This window comes from Dendrobates tinctorius, unplaced genomic scaffold (assembly GCF_039654945.1).
Source record: "Dendrobates tinctorius isolate UK_male_01 unplaced genomic scaffold, ASM3965494v1 ptg000202l, whole genome shotgun sequence".
Lineage (NCBI taxonomy): Eukaryota > Metazoa > Chordata > Amphibia > Anura > Dendrobatidae > Dendrobates > Dendrobates tinctorius.
The window spans coordinates 8,470,783-8,482,500 of NW_027361869.1; the positions used below are offsets into that span (position 1 = coordinate 8,470,783).

Genomic DNA, 11,718 nt, shown 5'->3' on the forward strand with positions numbered 1-11,718 from the left:
CTACGCACACAACATGATGCCCCCACAGTTGCCCCGCATACAGTATGATGCCCCCACAGTTGCCCCGCATACAGTATGATGCCCCCACAGTTGCCCCTCACACAGTATGATGCCCCCATAGTGACCCAACCACAGTGTAATGCAATGATTAACCATAGGTGATTTTCTGATTAAAGACTTCCATTAATCCAGATTTGGAAGGGTGAAAGCCGCAAGCGACATTATTAGAGAAATCTCAGGTATCTTTCATCACATCAACATCCGGTGATTAAATGTTCATTTATGCCATTACTTCTTGTACCAATCACAACCCAGAAAGATACATTTTATGCCTTTTATTTTATAAAATGTTATGCTTTAATGCAAAATTACAGGAAGACGCCCATTATTGTAAAATACAAATTATTATTATTATTTTTTAATGGTTCGTCTTAATGTAAAATCTGTACTGGCAGCAAGAGGGTTAAAAACCAGTGTAATAGAAAAATAATCCTTACTGCAACGCCCTCAATAGAGTCAGGGTCAGTCACTTTCTTATAACCAGGTCTTCCTTCTTAGAAGTTAGGGCAGTGCCCCCATGAAATGCTGCAGGTCGGCTACTGAGTAGCTGGAGGGTGGCCAAGAGGGCTTCTGGCTCCCAGTAGGAAAAAACAGGTCGGATCCACTGCAAATTACAGCACAGAAGGCACTTTTGCAGTGAAATATGCAGCAGAAAAGTCCCTTAAACGTCCACATCAGTAGCAATCTGCATCGTGCATTTCTCCCCCCCATAAGGTGGCCTTGACGTCCTGCAGCAGCGACAGGGGCGTCTCATGTAAATAGTCACTGCTTTTCGACAGGGAACACTTTATGTTATCCAAATCCATCTTCTTTATGACCCCAGTGGCCCATTCTGGTGGGCGCTCCTGCCCGTCCCCACCTGCCATCAGCTTTTCCTTTATTGTGTGCTCCAGCCAGTCTCTTCCATGTTGTTCGGAGGGATCGGTGTCCCCACTGCACAGTTTGGGCTTCACAGTGAGAAGGATTTCACAAGCTTTTAATGCCACTGGCCGGTCACAGTCACAAAGACAAGTGAATAAGGCCTGGAAAAGCCCGACTCGTTCACATGTAACCAGAGCGTCTGAGATGGGACCTGAGCTTCTGCTCGATGGCAGCCCTATAGTGTAAGGGCACGTTTGGGACGGTCCCATCTCCAATATTTGGGACATGTAGGAATCTGCAAGGTCCAATGCGTTCACCTTCACCTCCCAATCTAAGTCACTGCACGTCGTCTCCAGAATCTGGGACAGCACGGTGTCCGAGTCTTGGAGTTTTTGCACGTGACCGTTCCTTAGCCAATCAGTAAATACCTTCACCACCGCCCTCCTGGGGAAGCCTTCCGTGTCGTGACATAGAATGTCTATTAGATGGGGCACCAGATCCTGTTGGGAGAACACAATTATGGATTATTACACTTCCATAGTTTATCATCCCGCACCACAGCGAAGACACTTGAGGGAAGACAGAGGCGGTTTATCACCACTTCTGTCTTCTCCTTTGCTACATATCGAAGAATCAGCAATGAGTATACTGGACCCAGCGATCACTTGATCGCTGGGTATGTGCATAGCTAAGCTGCCGAGTCCTAGCAGACTTAGATCGGCTCTGACAGTGACTACTATCACTATGATCGGCTCAAATTGATGCTCCAGCTACAAAGTTAATAAAAAATATCAATAAAAATGGGGAAAAATATATATGTCCTTCAAAAATCTTATGATCTGATCGACATTGTAGAAGAAAATGAATAAAAAAAAATTATTTTTTACTGCTCACGTATTTTATATATATATATATATATTCCAAAAACAGGCAGCACTCCGTAGTAATTTTTTTCAAAGTGGTAGTGAGGTTTATTCAGCCCACATATCAAGGCAACGTTGTGGCTCAACTGAGCCTTTCTCAAGCAGTGGGAGTTACAGAAAAGTGTCTTTTTATAGCCCATATAACAATCATTTTACAATACAAGAAATTACAATTCAGTGCATACAATTTCTTTCATTATACAATTTCTTTCATTATAGTCAATAGGCTCCATATGTGCAAACAGGGCAAAAAGTGCTTGTGCTCAATGCAATCTTTATACTTTGCATTAAACTTCATCTTATTAGTGTTTTTGTGATTGCACATTAGTCATACAGTATTACAGTGTCTCATAATCCCTTTGATTTACATACCACCACATGGAGGACGCCATGAACATTGAAAACACTATAGCTGGCGTTCCTGTAGCTCAACTGAGCATGAGCTATGAGTCATCAGCTCTGTCATGTGCAGCCAGCCAATAGAAAAGCATGTGTGGCATTTCCTTTCTCTGCATCACTTCAAAGACGCCATATTGTGTGTGGCAGAAGGTCATATAACACTATTAAGCCTTTATCCACATCCATATTAGGTTTTTAACCAGCGTTTTTACATAAACCATATAAGGCCACTACTATATTAATCTTATGACACCATCAGTCACAATATTGCTGCGACTCTTGAAAACACGCTATTATTTATATATAGGAAAAACCATAAGGCTGCAAATTTTCTTTACCTTGATATATTGGGATTTAATATTACATTGTTAGTTGCCCTGGAGCCCCGGACAACACCCTTATCAGGTTGCTTCCGGTTTATCCAAATAGCCACTCACGAGCGCCATATGACCTTCATCAGGCCGCCTGATTCACCCCAGTGCCTAAAGGGCAATATATATCAGTTATCCCCGCAGCCATAACAATCCACTAATCATCAAATTAATGTAAAATTGGCTGACCACATGACTGAACCCATATAGAAAATATTCACAAAAACTTTTTAGCCAAAAAAATTACTTTACAAAAATTGCTTTCCATACAGAAAAAATTATTTAACAAAAGTCCATTCGTCCTCCATGTTCTGAATATCTTCACCAGGGTAATTTTAACTCTCTTATGAATAGTGATACATCTAAAAAAGAATTAAAACCTGGGAAAATCATTCCCAATATATCCATAGGTCGACAATACAACACATATAGAGCAACAGTTTTATATAACAGTATGTATTTTAAATTCAGCAATTAACCCTTTCGGTCTTAATGTATTCAGCTCATAGATCCACTTCAATTCCTTTTTCTTAAGTATGAGTTCTCTATCCCCACCCCTTCTCTGTACAGGGACCACATCAATTATTCTAAATCTCAAGGCCCTCTCGGTATGATTACACTCAACAAAGTGTTTCGGGACCGGCAAATCAAGTTTCTTCTTTCTAATAGTATACCGATTTTGGTTTATTCTGGTCTTAAAATCCCACGTGGTTTCCCCAACATACCACAACTTACAGGGGCATTCCAAGAGATATATCACATGATCAGAATTGCATGTTAGAAATTCATTTATCTATATTAGAGGTAACATTGTGGGTAAAATTTTTGAAGGGTTTCTAAGGGATACCATTATGGAATATCTCAATGTTAATAAATGTTTAACTCCATATCAACATGGATTTATGAAGGATCGCTCCTGTCAGACTAACCTGATCAGCTTCTATGAGGATGTAAGCTCTCAAATGGACCAAGGAGAATCATTGGATGTCTTTTATCTCGACTTCTCTAAAGTATTTGACACTGTCCCACATAAAAGATTGGGAAGTAAGAAGAGAAAGCTTGGGCTAGGGGAAAATGTGTCTAGCGGGGTAGGTAGCTGGCTTAGTGATAGAAAACAAAGAGTGGTTATTATTGGGGCATACTCAGATTGGGCCAGGGTTACTAGTGGGGTACCACAGGGTTCTGTATTGGGCCCCCCTACTATTTAATCTATTTATTAATGATCTAGTGGATGGCTTACACAGTAAAATATCAGTATTTGCAGATGATACAAAACTATGTAAGGTAGTTAACACAAAGGAGGACAGTTTGCAACTACAGACAGATTTGAGTAAATTGGAGAATTGGGCTGAAAAATGGCAAATGAGGTTTAACACAGATAAGTGTAAGGTTATGCACATGGGAAGGAGAAACAGATGCTACAATTACTTACTAAATGGGAAACTGCTGGGGAAATCAGACATGGAAAAAACTTAGGCATCTTAGTCAATAAGAATCTAAATTGGAGTGCCCAGTGTCAGGCAGCTGCCACCAAAGCAAATAGGGTCATGGGATGCATTAGAAGAGGACTGGGGACACGAGATGAAAACATCATTCTCCCTCTGTACAAATCACTCGTCAGACCACATTTGGAGGATTGTGTGCAATTTTGGACGCCGGTGCTCAAGAAAGACATTACTGAACTTGAAAGGGTTCAAAGGCAGGCTACTAAAATGCTAAATGGAGTTGGTTCACTACAATACCCAGAATGGTTATCAAAATTAGGTCTATTTACTCTAGAAAAGAGAAGACTTAGGGGAGACCTAATATATATGTACAAGTATATCAGAGGGCAATACAGAGATCTCTCCAGTGAACTGTTTGTACCAAGGACTGTGACAAGAACAAGGGGGCAATCTCTTCGTTTGGAGGAAAGACAATTTCTGCACCAGCATAGAAGAGGGTTCTTCACGGTAAGAGCAGTGAGGCTCTGGAATTCTCTTCCTGAGGAAGGGGTGATGGCCAACTCACTGAATTAATTTAAGAAAGGAATGGATGCTGTTCTTGTAACAGTATAGAAGGTTACGAATAACAGAATATTATAGGTAGATGGTTGACCCAGCTTAGGGGAAGGAATTTTTTTCCCTATGGAGAAAATTGGCTTCTACTCTGTGGGTTTTTTGCCTTCCCCAGGATCAACAATGCAGAACACCTGCACTAAAAATAGGCTGAACTAGATGGACATAAGGTCTTCCATCAGCCTTCAAAACTATGTTACTTACCCAGCATACCCCAATGTTTTTTTTATAATAGTGGATATACCTTTACTTTCCTCATTATATGTAGATATGATTGGGATTCTTTTTAAAAACCTCTTTTCTTATTAATATCTGATTTACCACTAATTAGCTCCTTCCTATCCTTTTCCAAAGTTTTCCTCTTCACTTTCCAACATCCACTGAGGATAACCCCTGTTCACAAATGTTTTTATCAGATTATCCATAACTGCATCAACCTCATTATCCATTTTGGCAATCCTCCTCACTCTCAATAATTGACTGAGTGGTATAGATCTTACCATGCTCCGTCGGTGCTGACTATCATATACCAATAAATTATTTTTGTCTGTTTCTTTGATAAACAATGTAGTAATCAATTCACCTCCCACTTGTTTGATTAAGACATCTAAAAATTGTAGCTGTTTTTGAGGAAACCAAAGTATATTTGATTGTCTCATCTATTGTATTCAAAAACCAATGAATCTCATCCAATGCATCCTCTGTGCCAGTCCAGAGGAGAAAAACATCGTCTATGCATCTCCACCACACCAACACATGTTGGAAGTGGGGAGACACATAGACGAAGCTCTCCTCTAGGACCCCCATAACAATATTTGCATAGGCAGGGGCCATATTGGCCCTCATTGCTGTACCATGTCTTTGATTATAAAAAACATCACCAAATAAAAAATAATTTCGGGTCAAAATTATTTTAACATTTTCAATTAAAAATTCTTCCCATCTTCAGTATATCCGGCCTGTTTCAACATCTCATCAACTGAACTAAGACCCCGTTTGTGGTCTATTGAGGTATAAAGTGACACGACGTCAAACGACGCCAGTATCACCTCGCCTTGCAATTTAATTGTTTCCAATTTTTTCAAAAAATCCGTCGTGTCTAATATATACGATTTACAACTCCTTGCAATGGGATTTAGTATTTTATCCAAAAATATCCCCATCCCTATATATCAAGGTAAAGAAAATTTGCAGCCTTATGGATTTCCCTATATATAAATAACAGCGTTTCTCCTATATATAAATAATAGCGTGTTTTCAAGAGTCGCAGCAATATTGTGACTGATAATGTCATAAGATTAATATAGTAGTGGCCTTATATGGTTTATGTAAAAACGCTGGTTAAAAACCTAATATGGATGTGGATATAAAGGCTTAATAGTGTTGTACATATATTGCAGAGCACAAGTCTGCATAAAGACTTCAGTCTGCAGTGTGATTTCTATAAGTGTGTTCTAGAAGTGTGAAGATTAATTTAAGAATTAAAACCAGAAGGATGTATACAGACTGTGCCCTGCTACCTGCCACCATCGCACTCTAACAAACATCTCTATTCTTCCGACAGGTATGTCCATCCACCCAGCTCTCCTGCTGTCTGTCTATGAAGGGCACACAGTGCATCACCCAGCTTTGCACATAGACTTGCCTCTGAACCTAGCATTCACATGGTATGTCCATCCACCCAGCTCTCCTGCTGTCTGTCTATGAAGGGCACACAGTGCATCACCCAGCTTTGCACATAGACTTGCCTCTGCACCTAGCATTCACATGGTATGCCTTTCAGCTAACCCCAGCTTACCCCAGTGTTATTTATGACCTTGTTTGCTCTGGCTTGATCATATGCATCTGGTCCACTCTTAATTGTCTGACCAAGAAGAGTAGAGACCACTCCTCTCTGCTTCACACCTGACTGCACTTAGTTGTACATATATTGCATAGCTCAAGTCTGCATAAAGACTTCAGTCTGCAGTGTGATTTCTATAAGTGTGTTCTAGAAGTGTGAAGATTAATTTAAGAATTAAAACCAGAATTGAACCAGAAGGGAACTGAAGGGAACTGTACACAGTCACTGTAAACAATGTTTCTGTTTGTTTTCACCCCTATAATCCTTCACTTTCTGCTAATTCCCCTAATCCCTACTCCTAGTAAGGAACTGTTCATCTCTTCTTCAATCCTCCCCATCCACCTCACCTCTGCCTCAAAACTGTTCCTTACCATACAATCCTCTGTCTCCAAACACAGACAGCCCCCTCATTCCCTCTCCTGCTCCCACCTGCTAACACTTTCTCTGCTCCTTCTCACTGCTGGTAATATCTCCCCAAATCCTGGTCCTCCTCACCACATTCCCACAGTCATTTCTACCTCCCATCCACGCTCTATCACAACCTTCCGTAACCTCTCCAACCTTATACCCATTCACCCAGCCCCCGCTTCCCCAGTCCCACTAACAGGAGCTCTGTGGAACGCTCGCTCTGTCTGCAACAAGCTTTCCTACATCCATGATCTTTTTGTTACTACCAAACTTTCCTTCCTCGCCATCACCGAAACCTGGCTCACCCCCTTCTGACACAGCCTCTCCTGCTGCACTTTCATATGGTGGCTTCCACCTTTCTCACACCCCCCGCCCCAGCAGCAAACATGGCGGAGGAGTTGGTTTTCTCCTGTCAGATACCTGCTCCTTCACTCCAATCCCACTGCCACCCTCTGTTACCCTCTCTTCCTTTGAGGTGCACTCTGTGCGCATCTACTCCCCCTCCAACCTCCAACTGGCTGTCATCTACCGCCCCCCAGGGCCAGCCACCACCTTCTTTGACCACTTCACCACCTGGTTACTTCATTTCCTTTCCGCGGACATCCCTACTATCATCATGGGCGACTTCAACATCCCCATTGACACTTCCCTCTCAGCTGCCACTAAACTCCTATCTCTCACTTCCTCCTTCGGCCTCACTCAATGGTCTTCTACAGCCACCCACAAAGATGGCCACACACTGGACCTCATCTTCACCCGCCTCTGCTCCCTATCTAACCTCTCTAACTCACCTCTTCCTCTCTCTGACCACAACCTTCTCACATTCTCTTCCCTTTTCACTCCATGTCTACAATCCCCACCCCACAAACTTTCACACCCTCGCAGAAATCTTAAACACCTTGACCTACACTCATTCTCTGAATCCCTTCTCCCTCTCACAGATATAAGTTCCTTACACAATGCGGATGACGCTGCCGCTCTATATAACACCACAATAGCTGTAGCTTTGGAATCCGCTGCCCCACTTACACATACCAAAGCTCGCAAAATCAACAGACAGCCCTGGCACACCAGCCTGACCAAAGAGCTGAGGCGAGCTTCCAGGGCTGCTGAGCGCAGATGGAAAAGATCCCACTCCAACGAGCACTTCATCGCATTCAAACTGTCCCTCACTACTTTCAAGACCACACTCGCCACAGCTAAACAAACCTACTTCTCATCTCTCATATCCTCCCTGTCTCACAACCCTAAACAGTTATTCAACACCTTCAATTCTCTCCTCCGCCCCCCAGCACCTCCTCCCTCCCCACTCATCTCAGCTGAAGACTTTGCCTCATTCTTCAAGCAGAAGATTGATAACATCAGAGAAAGTTTTGGTCAACAACCCCCAGAACCCTTCCTCCCGACTTCCCAGCCCTCCACCTTCAAAACCAACTTCTCCACCATTACAGAAGATCGACTCTCCACTCTACTCTCAAGATCACATCTCACCACCTGTGCACTCGACCCGATCCCATCCCACTTCATAACCAAACCTCACCAGTCTTCATCCCAACCCTAACCCATCTCTTCAACCTATCACTAACAACTGGTGTTTTCCCCTCAAGCTTTAAACATGCCTCCATCACACCTATCCTCAAAAAGCCCTCTCTTGACCCATCCTCTGTATCTAGCTATCGCCCTATATCACTTCTCCCCTACGCCTCCAAGCTACTGGAACAGCACGTCTACCTTGAACTGTCCTCCCATCTCTCTTCCTGCTCCCTCTTCGACCGCTTACAATCTGGCTTCCGGTCACACCACTCCACTGAAACTGCCCTTACTAAGGTCACCAATGACCTCTTAACCGCCAAGAGCAAGCGACACTACTCTGTCCTCCTCCTCCTGGACCTGTCGGCTGCCTTTGACACAGTGGACCATTCCCTATTATTACAGACCCTCTCATCCCTCGGCATCACAGACTTGGCCCTATCCTGGATCTCATCATACCTAACAGACCGGACATTCAGCGTCTCCCACTCACACACCACCTCCTCACCTCGCCCCCTATCTGTCGGAGTCCCACAAGGTTCAGTCCTTGGGCCCCTGCTGTTCTCTATTTACACCTTTGGCCTGGGACAGCTCATAAAATCTCATGGCTTTCAGTATCATCTCTACGCTGATGACACACAGATCTACATCTCTGGACCAGATATCACCTCCCTACTAACCAGAATCCCTCAATGTCTGTCCACTATTTCATCCTTCTTCTCCGCTAGATTTCTGAAACTCAACATGGACAAAACAGAATTCATGATCTTTCCCCCATCTCACGTGACCCCCCCTACGAACCTATCAATTACAGTAAATGACTGCCCACTCTCCCCAGTCCCACAAGCTCGCTGCCTCGGAGTAATCCTTGACGATAATCTCTCCTTCAAACCACATATCCAAGCCCTTTCCACTTCCTGCCGACTTCAACTCAAAAATATTTCACGAATCCGTTCATTCCTCACCCAAGAATCTGCAAAAACCCTAGTCCATGCCCTCATCATCTCTCGCCTTGACTACTGCAACCTCCTGCTCTGTGGCCTCCCCTCAAACACTCTCGCACCCCTCCAATCTATTCTAAACTCTGCTGCCCGACTAATCCACCTGTCCCCCCGCTATTCCCCAGCTTCTCCTCTCTGTCAATCCCTTCACTGGCTCCCAATTGCCTAGAGACTCCATTACAAAACCCTAACCATGACATACAAAGCCATCCACAACCTGTCTCCTCCATACATCTGTGACCTCGTCTCCCGGTACTTTCCTGCACGCAACCTCCGATCCTCACAAGATCTCCTTCTCTACTCCCCTCTTATCTCCTCTTCCCACAATCGCATACAAGATTTCTCTCGCGCATCACCCCTACTCTGGAACTCTCTACCACAACATATCAGACTCTCACCTACCATCGAAACCTTCAAAAAGAGCCTGAAGACCCACCTCTTCCGACAAGCCTACAACCTGCAGTAACCACCGATCGACCAAACCGCTGCATGACCAGCTCTACCCTCGCCTACTGTATTATCACCCATCCCATGTAGATTGTGAGCCCTCGCGGGCAGGGTCCTCTCTCCTCCTGTACCAGTTATGATTTGTATTGCTTAAGATTATTGTACTTGTTTTTATGTATACCCCTCCTTACTTGTAAAGCGCCATGGAATAAATGGCGCTATAACAATAAATAAATAATAATAATAATAATAATAATAATAATAATAATGACCTTCTGCCACACACAATATGGCGTCTTTGAGGTGATGCAGAGAAAGGAAATGCCACACATGCTTTTCTATTGGCTGGCTGCACATGACAGAGCTGATGACTCATAGCACATGCTCAGTTGAGCTACAGGAACGCCAGCTATAGTGTTTTCAATGTTCATGGCGTCCTCCATGTGGTGGTATGTAAATCAAAGGGATTATGAGACACTGTAATACTGTATGACTAATGTGCAATCACAAAAACACTAATGAGATGAAGTTTAATGCAAAGTATAAAGATTGCATTGAGCACAAGCACTTTTTGCCCTGTTTGCACATATGGAGCCTATTGACTATAATGAAAGAAATTGTATGCACTGAATTGTAAAATGATTGTTATATGGGCTATAAAAAGACACTTTTCTGTAACTCCCACTGCTTGAGAAAGGCTCAGTTGAGCCGAAACGTTGCCTTGATATGTGGGCTGAATGAACCTCACTACCACTTTGAAAAAAATTACTATGGATTGCTGCCTTTATTTGGAGTGAATATTGGAAATTGTGGCTGAAAACGGGACTTTCTGCCAGGGGCCGGGCACCTGAAGCCAAGTACTGTGCTGTTAACTTTTTCTCTCTATATATATATATTTTTTTTTGTTTTTTTTTATTTTCTTTTTAATGAAATCTGGTGACAGCAATGAAAATTAATCAAATTTCTCACACAAAAAAGGCAAAAAGGCTTCGTATAGATACGGAAGTTAGAAAAGAAAAAAAACTACTATGGCTGGATGAGGAAACGTGGAGAGGAAAAACGAGGTTGATAAATGGGATTCCAGCAGCTCCCTGTGTCGACCGCTGTGCGTAGAAAATCTAGTACATCAGCCTCATTCTGGGGGGGTGCTGACAAGCAGGATTGATCATCTTTCCTCGAATCCCCCTAAATCCTCGTCCTTCCTCTGCGGAGCTCTATGTGTAGAGATGGGCAAACACAAACAGAAATGTTCAGCATTTGTCCCGGATGGTCACTGTTCAGGCCTGAACGCCGAAAACGGACTCTCTGCTGGAGACAGATGTAGTGTAAGAGGTAAGTCCATGGAGAGAGAGAAAAAGAGAAAGAGAGAAAAAGAGAGAGAGAGAGAAAAAGAGAGAGAGAGAGAAAAAGAGAGAGAGAGAAAAAGAGAGAGAGAGAAAAAGAGAGAGAGAAAAAGAGAGAGAAAGAAAAAGAGAGAGAGAAAGAAAAAGAGAGAGAGAAAGAAAAAGAGAGAGAGAAAGAAAAAGAGAGAGAAAGAAAAAGAGAGAGAGAAAAAGAGAGAAAAAGAGAGAGAAAAAGAGAGAGAGAAAAAGAGAGAGAGAAAGAAAAAGAGAGAGAGAAAGAAAAAGAGAGAGAGAAAGAAAAAGAGAGAGAGAAAGAAAAAGAGAGAGAGAAAGAAAAAGAGAGAGAAAGAGAGAGAGAAAAAGAGAGAGAAAGAGAGAGAGAAAAAGAGAGAGCGAAAAAGAGAGAGAGAGAAAAAGAGAGAGAAAGAGAGAGAGAAAGAGAGAGAAAGAAAAAGAGAGAGAGAAAGAGAGAGAA

The 11,718-nt window shown here is 42.9% G+C and overlaps 1 protein-coding gene across 2 annotated transcripts in view; it reads right to left on the bottom strand.

Moving 5' to 3' along the window:
- Positions 1-320: 320 nt before the first annotated feature.
- BRAT1 (BRCA1 associated ATM activator 1) overlaps positions 321-11,718 on the bottom strand; it is a 71,560-nt gene continuing 60,162 nt past the window's right edge. For both annotated transcript variants that reach the window (XM_073553720.1, XM_073553721.1), the window contains exon 14: positions 321-1,421. In XM_073553720.1, the coding sequence (XP_073409821.1) occupies positions 735-1,421 (687 nt within the window). In that variant the 3' untranslated portion in view covers positions 321-734. The remainder of the gene's footprint in view (positions 1,422-11,718) is intronic.